This window comes from Limulus polyphemus, unplaced genomic scaffold, assembly GCF_000517525.1.
Source record: "Limulus polyphemus unplaced genomic scaffold, Limulus_polyphemus-2.1.2 Scaffold585, whole genome shotgun sequence".
NCBI lineage: Eukaryota > Metazoa > Arthropoda > Merostomata > Xiphosura > Limulidae > Limulus > Limulus polyphemus.
Window position 1 is genome coordinate 298,423 of NW_013666195.1, and position 13,733 is coordinate 312,155.

The 13,733-nt window shown below is 28.9% G+C and overlaps 1 protein-coding gene across 2 annotated transcripts in view; it reads left to right on the forward strand.

Moving 5' to 3' along the window:
• The window catches only part of LOC106459280 (rho GTPase-activating protein 1-like), a 44,629-nt gene extending 31,355 nt beyond the window's left edge, over positions 1 to 13,274 (forward strand). The window contains exon 13 of one of the 2 annotated variants that reach the window (XR_002610548.1): positions 4,996 to 5,128. Coding sequence is in view for 1 of the 2 variants with exons in the window: in XM_022385727.1 (XP_022241435.1) it covers positions 4,996 to 5,166 (171 nt within the window). In the remaining variant the exon portion in view is untranslated. Of the gene's footprint in view, positions 1 to 4,995 lie in introns of both variants that reach the window. The other variant, XM_022385727.1, reaches the window with a different exon arrangement.
• Positions 13,275 to 13,733: the final 459 nt, after the last annotated feature.

Here is a 13,733-nt window from a genome sequence, read left to right on the forward strand (position 1 = left end):
GATTTTTAACATTTTTTTTATTTGGAATGGGGGGATCCATAATTAAAGAGAGAGAGATTCAGTGCCCACTGACCCCACCCACCATGGAGTCCTACGAGGGGACGCACTACAATGTCAAACAAGGACACTGCAGTAATGCCAGGGTTTCGTGAGCATTATACCCAAACACCAGCATCAAACATGATGTCTACAACACCCGTTGAGAACGCCCCAACACTGGTACTCAGTTGACCCTAGCCCCAGTGGACCAGCCGACTGACCCTAGGAGGGCCAACCCAAGGCCATCCGTCTACAGGAATTCAAGGCCAAAGTGGTGTGTTGCAGTGCCCCAGACACGACTCAACTACCAGGATCCTCTCCTCCCCTTCACGGGTCGCCACACACGGCAAACACGTGGGTGGATGTTTAGATCCCAGAGAAAGTAATTGAAAATACAGAACCTTCCCTGGGAGGTCCCCTCACCACGTACAGGAATCCGCGTCGAGGGGAGCGCAAAAAGAAAAAAAAAACTAAATGATTTCAACTTCATATGGATATAAATTCTCTTGGATTTTTTTAGTAACCTAAATACAACAACCATTAAGCATAACCTTGATCGTATAGTCCCCCCCCCCCCCAAACAAAAATTATCATTTGAGGAATTACTTGAAGTTCCTACCCTCATAATAAACAGAATTACATATCTGTAAATTTTATTGATGTTTGTTACTTGTTTGAAGCTGATGCAGTTCAAAAGATAGTTTTATTTATTGATCTAAAAAAGAAAATTTTACCCCTAAGGTTATATTATTTAAATAACTTTGTGTTTTAAAACTGTACATGTAATATACTGAGTTCAAGATGCTCTTTTTCTATATTTTCATTTTAAGTAAGATTCACTTTTTGGGAATATGGTAAATTTGGGAGTAAGCTAGGTAGCTAGCCTTATCTTAAGGTTAGATTTCTGAATTCTAAAGTTAAGCTCTGCACTTAAAACACTCAATATTTGCTCTAGGTTATGAGTTTTGTTTTGCACCTTGTGGACAAATAATGGGATTAGGTAACCAAAGTATTATGAATCAATTAGTTTCTTTTCTGATTATTACAAATTTTGCAGACCCTGTTGAAATCTTTAATTAAAATAACACAGCACAATCAAAAATACTCATTGTAACTATTCATAATACATAACACCAAAAACAATGTAATATATCATACGAGTTTGGACTTTGATTAATGTGTAAATAAATTAACTTATTCAAAGAAAGTTCTTGTTGTCAGTTACAGGATCTTCTGGTGGTTGTATTCATTAGAAATATCACAAGAATAATTACATTTATATTATGAAGGCTTGTGCATGCATGTTATTTTTTTTTTAAAGATCTTTAATATGCAAGTTCCTATTTTAATACAAAACTTGCTTCCGGGCAACCATCACTACATCACACCTCTTCACTTAGAAGTACATAATGATAAGAGATAAAGAAAAATTACAATTAAGCATTTTTATACCTATCAAGCACATAATAGTAGTTTGAATGTAGTATATTTTCCAACATTATATAATCAATGAATGTTATTTTTATTCTACACTTATAAAATCAAGTCTTTTACTATTAAGTAATATCTAATAATTGAAAACAAAATGTTCTTTATGTTACAATTTGTAATCTTGTACGTGCACAAAACAGAACAATAACGGCATAGTAGGATTACGTTATTAGATCTCTCACTCACACACACACATTTACATAATACTCCATTTGTTTGAACATGCAAAATATCTTGATTATATGTATCAGATGATTGTTTAAGTTCTAAAAAAAAAGCAGACATGTAGTTATAACATGGTTAGTTCTGCAAAACAATGGATGAAAGCATGAATCTTTCCAACTTTTTAAGGAGAATGATGGTTAGTGCCCATCTAGCCAAAGTTGTTTGGATGTTTTGAATTTCATGCAAAGCTACACGAGGACTGTCTGCGCTAGCCATCCCTGAAAGGGATTCGAATCCACGGCCTGCAGATTGCAAGTTGAGCGCCCTAACCACCTGGCCAAGCCTCTTATCATTAGCAAATAATTTTTTTCACCATTAACACTTTCAATGCAGGCTTGGTTAATCTGACCGACAATGTGATCTTTTTGTACTCGTTTCAAGTCTTTATAAATTTAATACTTATAACTCTCAATATAGTGGGTATATCTTCATGAAATTTGGCAGTCTTCCAGTTAACATTACAAGTCTTTCACATTCAAAAACTCATATTTCTTAATGAAGCCTTTTTAATAAAATAAAATAAAGATTTGTCCATGAATATATTGAGTATTTGTTTTAAATAGTCTGCGTGAAAAGTAATTTTGATGTTAAAATTAAAAATACTTTTCCTCATCTCAAAAATCTCAAATTTCCTTTGTGTAATCCCTAAAACCTCCTAAATGCATTTCAAACGTTTTTTTTTAGTAAAACTTTATGGTTTATCTGTTATTTTCTTTACCATATCTCAAAATGGGATTGGATAATTCAACCGACCTTGTAAACAACCCCAAAAAATCGAAATGAACCTAAATTACCCTCTTTTTCTTTCTAGAATGACTTCAAATTGTAACATGAAACTACATTCATTTATCCTAAGTAGCTCTAAGTTCATAACATTATACATCTATTTATAATTAAATGTTATTGTTTTATTGCCCTTTGAACCATGTCTAACTACTATCTGCACCATTATAAGTTGTAAATCACTTGGGAAACGTGAAGCTCACGTTATTCCATCGAATTACATTACCTACGAGCTGTTCGCATGCATGCCTCATGAACCATTTTAATTATATTATTATTATTATTACTTATTTTACCTAATCTAGTCTTAAATAACTTAAAAAGATCCATATTTTTAGATTTTAGTTACTTTTATAATAATAATAAATAAAGAATAAATATGAAAAACAAGAAATAAAGTATTTACCCAATCTTCTTTTTTCTTGCTCTCGGGTTTTCGAAGAGAGTTAACCCTAATTTTTATACTATAGATAGTAATGCACCAAAGAATATAGACTAATAACATGCAAAAAAGTAGACAAATTTGAATTACTCTAACAGTTTGAAAATAACTCCTTGAATTGTGTAATCTTTCACTGGACAAAGTTTATCTTTTGGCATGTAATGTTTAAAATGTATAGTTTATTTATAGGAAATTGAACCTTACGAGATCTCTGAAAAAAAATTTGTAGGCTTAAAAATAAATTGAGGAAATAAATGAAGCCAAATTTCCTACTGAAATTTTTGTAAATATGCTGAGGTTTATTTTGAAAACAAAAGCTATTAAATAAGATTGTGAACAGTTACTCCATAGGCAAGTAAAATCAGCTGGCAACTAGTAGGTGATTTCCATTATAAATAATTTAGCCACCAGTTATTAAAGGTTTGGTTTGAACTTGCTTCAATCCTTTCTCTGCCTTGTTTACTGTCAATTAGTAATTATGTATTGCATCCTATTAGAAAAGACGTAATTTTAATTATAATCACAAGTAAATTTGATTGATAACTATGAGGAAAAAAGTCATTTAAAACACACCTGGTTATGAGTTATAAGCAATAGATTTAATTTTGACTAGAATATATACATTCATTTGAAAGACAGTTTAACCCTATCAGGATAATGCCCTTTTAAAAACCTTTCTGTGCACGTTTTTCAAAATTTAATTAAACCACTTTACTATAAATTATTATTATCAAATATATTATAATTCAAAGTTTTATATTATGTAAGTTTTTATTCCTTTGTTTCAAAATAAACCTCTAAAACAATAGTTATAACTCCAGTTTTTATTGTCACGTGACGAGCTCACGGTTACAAATCTCAACTTTCAGTACTGGTGTAGAAAAACTGTGTGCATTGTGGACGTTTTCATTCAGATGTTTAAAGTACACCGTATATAAGTTGTTTACCTGTAATTCAAGTACATTCCAAAAACTTTTCCTGAAGGAAACCACTGTAAAAATTTCTCAGTTCAAGATAAGCCATGCCCACTTGCAAAGTAGAAGCTGTATTGCTAAGCAACAGTTTTAACTTGAATGACATGCTTATAACCAATAAAAAGAGCAGATTTCATGATATATATGTTGTAACAAAGGCAGGGAAGTTAAGTGATGTATGCATTTTACAAAGGAAGTAGAACTTAAGCTTAGTCCATCATTGAGAACAGTGTTCCTAGTGCTTCGCTAGTTTTTCTCACCTTATACATATTAGTTTGACAGACAGTTAAATGAAATTTAGGTTTGATTTTTATACTTTAGTTAATTATGTATTATTTGTGTTTTAAAATTCATATTTGAAAGGTGTAATGATTTTTAAATTTATTCTATGTATTGCTTCGATCAACCAGCATTCATAAAGTTAGTGAGTGCAAACAACATTTTGCCAGAGGTTAAACCATCTCTGCCGATGTTAACATTATATTGCCTGCAGGCACCTATTGAGGTGTATCAACGTAAGTAACCAAAGATAAAGAACATGAAAGGAAAATTTCGTATATGGCCCAAAGAAGATATTGTAAGATTACTCAATGAAAAAAATAAATGGTATATATATATTTCCATTTCTTAATTTTAAACATTTCATTGATGATAATAGCTAGAGTTAGTGATGTTGTAGAGAAAATCACAAATAAAATATAAACAATTACCTTAAAAAACTTTTGATATTCACTTAGGAGATTCTAGAGATTATGCAAGTGAAATATAATTATTTTGAAATTACACTTAAATGTAAACTTATTGTATAAAAGTAATGTACAGAATAGTATCTGGTTTCTGTATTTTACTTTTGTATAGTTAAAATGTGATATAATGAATTTTTTGTATGACTAATTTTGAAACTTTCCAATTTTGATATTATATTTATGTTCAAGTGTGTGTTTTATTTATGGTACAATTACAAAACTTAAAATATATTGATTTTAGTTCATTTTGTTTTGAAATTATTAGTTTTAACCATTATTTTCACTTCTTAATTAGGTGATTGATTGCAGTGACTTGAATAAAATGACTGCCTCCAACCTAGCAATTGTATTTGGTCCGAATTTAGTGTGGTCACAGAGCTGCCAAGCCTCTCTTTCGTCCATTACTCACATCAACCACTTCACAGAGTTTCTACTGAAGAACCATGATCTAATGTTTACTAAGTAAAGCATGTTTTCAGGATCAAAATATTAAAAGAATGACAATTTTTTTTATATTTTTCATCAGCATGGGCAGTCATGCTCACTAACACGTTTTTGAAGCACATTTTAAAAGCTAGAAGTTTGTTATGTTGTCTTTTTTTGTGTGCTTTTTTCACAGTTTCCAGAGTGATTTTACTTGTCATACAGCTTAATCTTTGTTAATATATAGAAAAACAGGTTGAATATCCAAATACAAAATTGATACATATCACCTTTTCTACCTAACCCATTTCAAACTTTTAGTGCCTGTTTTATTTGGTTAAGACCATTTTGTTGTTAGTTTTTATGATGAAGTGCCACTGTAATATGTTTTCTTCCTGTATTTAACACACAAATACTTGTATTTATAGGTGTGAGAAGGAAAGCAGTAATCACTTGTATAGTAGTATATTTTTGTTTTCTTGTATAAAGGTTAAAGCTTTTAAAAGAAAATCGTAAATTGGATTTTTTAAATATATTATTCAATGTAGTCCATATATATATATATATATTAATTGTAACAATACAAAGTATTTAAACCTATATGTAATGTACGAAAAACTACAGGAATATAATATTGTGAAGCAAATGAATGAATAAGCAGACATTATATAGATTTTTAAAGATGAGTATAAAATACTGCATAGAAATTAAACTATCAAGCCATGTTCTAAAAAGTTAGTCCCAGCAAATTGGTGAAGTAGAAGGGCCAGATGATCAGATAAAGCAATATGTGTTATCATAAGGGTAATTATAATAATATTATGAACTTGAATAAAGCTGAGTAACTTTACTTCTAAACATAATTTAAAATTTGAGAATTTATTGTGTTATGACTAGCGGGCCTTTAATTTTTGCCTTTGAAATTTACGTGAGGCTTAAAACAAAAGTGTTAAAAATATAAAATGAAATTTAAATGGAACATAAGTTTCGCTTTGGTGTTCCCATTTTTTTGTTGAATTCCTTTTCTTTTACCTGTCCATGTAGTTATTTCCTGATATCACTCCTGTTTACATCTGTGTATAGTACTATGTGGAATCTTGGTGTTCATTCATCAAACAGGACATTAGTACTCATTAATGCTCAAATATAGAAATTGATGGTTGTTTGGCAACATTATGATGGTGGAGCATTATAAATTATTCTTATAGAAATATTTAATGAAAATATAATTAAAATATTAGCATTTGATCCAAGTGTAATTTTTGTGAATGCACTGTAGGTTTGTAACATGAGGGAATAGAATAGCAATTTTGTACATGATCATGTATTCACAACTTTCAAATTATCTGTGTCTTAGTAACGAGTTTTGTTTTTGTTTTTTGTACATAGAAGTTCTGGCATCAAATATTCACTAAATATTTAATGTCAGTTTGTATGTGGTTCTGTGTAGATAGCATGTGTTACAGTAAATTTTGCTGTATTTTATACAGCAATAATGTGACAACACTAACTACATTCTTAAGTCTTATTATGAGAAACTAATGTTGGTTAAATATTTACATTATTCATAGATTAATTGCCACTGTTTTTATAGTTCAGTGCATTAATATATTTTACTGGAATATTTAGTTATTCTCAAAAAGTGTTTAATCACAATAATGTACGAGAACAATACAGAATGTTAAGTAAAATCATCTAATGCTTATAGTTTCTTCTCTTATAAATTAAGATTATTTATGCTAGTCTTAACTTGAAAACTTTATCATTGCTTCTTGTTTCTGATGTATATAGAATGAATATTGTAGTAACTATTTAAATAACATGTATAAATTATCATTTGATTTGACCAGACAGTGACTAGGAAATTAAAAAAAATTTCTTCGACATATAAGCTGAATTAGCAGTAAGGAGTACTTCAGAACTGAATATCAGGAGATTACGTTTTATTGATTTTTTTATGTAATTTGTCAAATCTTTTTGATCTTGCATGTTTTTTATCATCATGAAAAGTACACTTATAGTAAACCAAAAGTCTCAGTGCATAGAGTGTCAGATGTTATGCTGATATTATATATATATATATATAGTGATAAGGTTCTAACCTAATGATTTCTGTTGACATCATTGTCTTTGACCTGTTGCTGGCTTTTACCAAGCTAGCTTATGACATACTGACATCCAGTTAGTGAACTGTAAATATTGTATGTGGAAAATAAAAACATACATAAGTTTTTGATCGATATACAGTAATGACTATAGGATGTTAATTCGAAACCTGAAAATGTTTTTGGTATTAGTGTAATTGTCTTCCCGTAATACATACTTAATAGGTTTTCTTAACTTTTATTCAGGGTAGTTGGGTGTATTATATTCAGTAGAAATCTGAAGTTTCATATATTGAATTGTGTGGCTGTAAAAAACTTCTACTGAAGTCATTACACATTGCTTAGGCTAATTTTCATTCCTTCAATAATATAATAGTGGTATATTAACTAATTTTCTACTTCGTAATGTTGATTTTAAAATATTTTTTTCCAGAAGTTGATATTAATGTTTATTTCACAGAATAGGTTCTTTTTACTTCTCATTGAAGTTGTCTTCTGTGGTTTAGTAAGTTCATGACATTCTGATTAGAAGTTAGTTTTCAAATAGTGAAGCAGTGGAATGTATTCATTGATCAGTAAGGGAGACTTATGATAATGTAATATGTTCAAGTTAGTGAATCATAAATCATAGTAAAAGATATAGAATATATATGCATGTGCAGACCACACTATGAAAGTTTTTAGAAGTTCTTTGTGTATAACATTTGATAAATGTGAAGTTACTGGTAAGTTTGACAGAACTGATACATTTATGGTAAAAAAATATATTTAAAATACTTGTTATCACCTTTTGGATCAAAAACATTTTTGGTTGCTTGATTAGTAACTGCAGATTATATGAGGAGATAAAAATGCCTGTTACAGTATTTTTTTTAGAATTAATTGCAGTAATTGGGATATAAAGTGAAGTTTATGAAGATATATTTCTTTGTAGCTTCATGCTTTTCCATTTGTGTGATAGTTTGTGTTTTTATTGTTGTTGTAAATCAAGAATACCATTCCATTATATTCTGTGACTTGTGTGTTTTTAAGTATGCATAACAGTTAAGAAATACCAGTAGTAGTTTACCCACTTGAGCTGCGTATCATAATGCAGTATTATCGTGTGAGTATCTAATGGTCCTGATAAATAGATTTGTTGATTGATAAAGCTGTAGTACGAAATTGCTTTATATGTTTTTAACCTTAAGCAACCTTTAAATGCTAAACCTGATCATAAGTATAACAACCCATTTTATTTGTGTGTAAATTAAAAGTGATTGAATGCAAGGTAATTTTATTTATTACTTGTATTTCAAACAGAGTTAAAGCATTGAAACTACTATCTTGTGTTTACCTACTAAAAATGAATTGTACATTATGAAATTTGGTGAAAATTTTAAGTATATTTTTTGAAAGTTAATGTTTTTTTAATACTATGCTTTTTTACCAATATATCTATTTAACTTTTTATATATTTGAACAGAAATAAAGTTTGACTAATATCATTTCATATAGATCATCATGAGATGTTATAGAACTTAAATGGCTGTAAATGAGGTAACCCATCTGAAAACAAAAGTCTGAGGTTGCAGTTCAATTAACAGTTTTGGCCACTGATTTTGAACTTTGGTGCTAACATGCACATGTATGTGTGTATATATAAATGAAAGCTTTACACTGTATCTGATATTCTACCAGAAATGAAATCTTCATTAACAATGATACATAGTTGAAATGACTTGGAACTTAAAAGTTTTGTAAAGTAATAAAATGATAAAAAATATTGTTTTGCTGTAAAGAGGTTTTTTTTATCTTTAAAGATCATGCGTTTTTATTGCTTTCGTGTTTATTCATAATTTTCATTTTTGAGTCGTCAGCTCTTGATGTTAAAAATTGAGAAATGAATCAAATAGTAGTGTCTGCCTTTTGATATTTTAAGAAATTATTTATTTGTTGTATTAAATGTATCTTCTTTATTTGGGTAGCTTGCAAGTTAATGCGAAACTATACTAAATTGTATGTTATTCAAAAATAATTGTTTATTTTTTCATTTTCATGTGTTTAATTTGATACTGTTCATTAAATGTCATGATACATTACAACTATCATGTTGTCTAACAAGCAATTATTAAAATTACTTGCTCAGTTTAAAAAAATAGGTGGTGCTTTGCTCTTGTGGTTAAAAAAAAGCCAATACACAGGTTGTGATGAATAGTTACATTTAGTAACTTCATTACCATGTGTGAGTCATTGTTACAAACGTTAAGAAACTATTAAAGTATATTGTTTCAAATTAACTTGTTAAATTGATATGGATAAAGTAGGAAATTGATAAAAACTTTTAGTATACTTAAGCTAAGTTTATATTTTATCACATTATTTTACTTCTTTAGTTTTAAGGAAACTGATGAATTACTTCTCGTTAAATAGATGTCTAGTAGTGATTCTTGATCTTGTGCAAAGTAACACAGTACTGTAATATCCATACTTAGAATAATCTGGTGACTTCAAAGTTCAGATATACTCTTGTAGTAGTATTTGGTATTATTGGGTAAAAATTACTACATGTGTATTTTTCTCATGCTAATAAGAAATTAGCAAAGAAATTTTACGACATTGTCTTAAATACCTCTTCTTTCTCATAAGCATCTCTTTCTATAGTTAAATCATCAAAAAGTTTACTGGTTAAAATGTAAATTTTAGCAGAAAAACATTGGTTTCATATATCTTGTGTATGTTAAACACCTTTTAGTGTAATTTTGTGAGTGCACTGTGTGTGCATATTTTAGTGCTTTGTCAAATAGACTCAGAAATTAGTGTCTGAGCATGTACAATACACATTCTGTGTTTTGTTTTGAACGAGAACTGAAGTTTTATAACTGTGTATTTACAATGAGATTAGAATTAGTTTCAAATTTGTGCACATACATTTGGAGATAGCATTTCCAATCTTCCGTGGGTAATCTTAACCCACTTCAGTTTTGTGTGTGATAAAAGCATGTTTCTTAACACACTATCTCAGTAGTTTGCTACTAGTTCTCCCTCTAAAGTTTTCAAACAAAGTGTAATAAGTTTGTGATAAACTGATATTCATATTTGCTTTTATTTATAGGTGCTCAACTGTTTTAAGCAATTGTGTGATAATTCTAACTTGGAGATACTGGATGTTTAAGTTGTGTCATATACATGTACTAGAAAAAAAATTAGTGGAATTACAAAATTTTATACTCTTTACAGATTATGGGTGTATATATTTAATGCAAACTTTATCAAAAAAAAGAGAGAGAAATTTAAATACATATTTTATATAGGTAGTGCTGGAAGTGTAGTTTTCACTTAAGTGCTGTGAGCGAGATTTTGTACCACTTTAAATATAATGAGAGTTTGGAGTTGTGGAGCTAGAACTTCAGTGTATCATTAGGTTTGAAAATTTATGCAAAAAATTTGAGTTGCAAATAAGAGGTATAAAGTAAATGTAGCAATCAAGCATTTGGTTTCATTTTTAACTGCTTTTCATATTGAAAAAATACAGTTTCTAAATCAGTTAGATGACATCCATACTTCCTGAATGACTTTCCATGGTGGATGAAATAGTTTCTAGGTCAATTAGATGACATCCATACTTCCTGAATGACTGTTCTATGGTGGATGAAATACAGTTTCTAAATCATCCAACTTTGTACTGTCTTTCCAGAATAATTAATCCAGAAATGAATTAAATATTAAATATAGTTTTTACAACACTTAGTTTGTGTTTATATTTCCTGAAAGACCAATTGTTGTTCCAGTGGATTAAATATAGGTTCTAAACCAACCAAATATTTACGTTCTTACTTTGCAGACTTTATTGTCACTACACATATTTTAGTTTGTAGAAAATCTTGTTGTTTTTTTTTCGTTTTTTTTTAAAGCAGCCACACACTGCATACTATTCAAGTATTTTTAATTGTTAGTCCATTTCCATTCTATAAAGGTATTTATTTTTAAGTCATTTAAATATTCTGCTGGTGACTTGATCGTTTCACTTATTTCTGCAAGTTACCTTTATTATTTAATGAATATACATGTAGTACATTAGTTTGTGTGCCATGTATTTATATATATGGCTTGTTAATTTTTATAAGTTGAAGTTAGTTCTTCCATTCCTGTTAGTGTAACATGATGTTTATTCTCATTTGGACTAGTCTTACAGCTTCTTGTGCTTTTGCTAAACTGGTTTTTTTAACAGATTATTTCTAAAATGCCATAATTATAGAGGTATGTACATACATTTATGTACAGGGTATCTCAAAGGTCCATACTCATAGACAGAATTCACTATTAACCTTTATTTTAACAATTGTTAAAATTGCTTGCCATCAACTTGCACACACATATCGTATGTATTTTCTCTTGATCTGTATATAGTCATCCATTACATATATTTTTTGTCTGAAAAAAATAAATAAAATAACAGTTATACATAACAGAATGGCCATGAGTACAAACTCTTGAGACACCCTGTATATTTAACTATTTCTAAATCTTTTCAGATTATAAAGCATAAATAGCCCATTGTGCTTAACCCTGCATTAGTCTTGTGTAAAAATTTTCCATAGTCAATCTTCCAGGGACCGAGCAAACCCCATCATAAAAAAATTAATTTTAAAATATTTAAATAACAACTAGCTATTATCTAGGAAACAAAAAAAACACTAACATTCAAAATCTTTTCCTTTATCAATCAATAAATGAACATTGAATATTACAATTTTTTTACTAAGTGTAACAATTTAACATAAACTAACTGAATACTGAAGCTACTGAGAACAACAAACATGTACATGCTTTTATTTGTCTGCACCGATGTTTCAATATTTTGGGGTCCGTGAATACCTTGGAAGACTAACATAGGGTTAACTACGGACAAATTGAAATATAAAGTTGGTGTGTGTTTTGTGCACAGAATAAACTTGTGGTTACTAGTAAAATGTGCTAGTTGAAGGTGTTTTTTTTTAAGTAATTGTTCTGAGATTTGGGCTCTTTCAAATAACGCAAATACAAAAATATCTACTCTGAAAGTTTATATTTAGTATTATAAGTTTAAGATTTTGAATTTAATTCATGAAATGTTACAAAATGTTATGGTATTCGGCTAAAATTAATTGAAAGGATTTTGAATTATTTTTTATGTTTGATTAGAATATATATTGCCACACTAGCTTTTTTTTTCATTTTATAAACTTGTAGAATGCATTATTATTATTAAGACTACTTCAAAATTTTTGGCATGATCATTTGGTTACAAAAGTAGTATACATTTAGGTAACAGCTAACCAATAAAAATTGGTGGCTCTGTCTAATAAACAACCACTGCAACTAAGGTTGGTAAGTAGTAAAACCAACTATTTAAAATTTTCTGTAACATATATATAGAATATCTAAAGAAAACAAGTTTTGATAATATTAATCACTGTTCATTACGTATATATTGTCATTGAAAACCCAGTGAATTCATTATTTAGTAATCCAGAAAAAAATGTGGTTAGAAATTTCTTGTTGCACAAGAGAACAAGTTTTCTTTATATATCCACACATAACTTGTATTTTATATGATATTTAAAAATGATTTGTTTTGGTTTCTTGTACATTATGTAATATTATAGTGCTTACTTGAACTGTGGGGAATGAGAATATAAATAGTAGTCAGCTTTAATACTAATAATGTTATTTCATAATCTATCTTGCTCAAAACAGCCAGTTTGAGAAATGGATTATGATTAGATTGTAGTGATAAAGGAAACTCTTTACTTTGTTTTTCAGTTAAGTATATGGTCCAAAATATATAATTTGTGTAATATATATATATATATATTTAGTTATATTACTGTCATTCAATGTAATAATGCTTTGAGAACTAATTTATTTTGGGTCTGTGTGGAATTTCATAAGTATTCTATTAACAAGAGAAAATGTGCAGCATTTTGATTATTTAAAACTTTTAGGGCTGAACAGTTTACTCTAGTAAGATAAGTGTTACTTTATGTTACAAAATGCATAAAGGAAAATAAAGTTTGTAACATTCCGTGATGTGTGGATCAATACTTATAATTTATTTTTTAAATACTTGTTTCATTGTACATCTTCATGGTTAGTTGTGTTATTTAAAGAAAGAACCAGATTTAACCGAATTTTGTATAGAATTGCACGTTAACAATTTCTAGTTTATTCAGTGTGTTGGAAAGTGGGTACACAGTGTAATTGTTTAATGTTAATTATTAGACCATAAAGTGATCAAAAAAGGAAAGAAGTATTAGTTACCTGAATAACTGATTTTTTTATTCAGTAGGTTAAACCTGTCACCATACACTAATGCTTATTAAGTTTTAATCACATTAGCTGTAACTCAAAAATGATTAATATAATTAAATGGATAACATTATCAACAACTAATATTTCTTGTTGAAATTTGTTTGAGCAGATATTCATTTGTAGTTTTTCATTATTTATTGGAATAACTTTGAAGTAATCTTCCATAACTTGT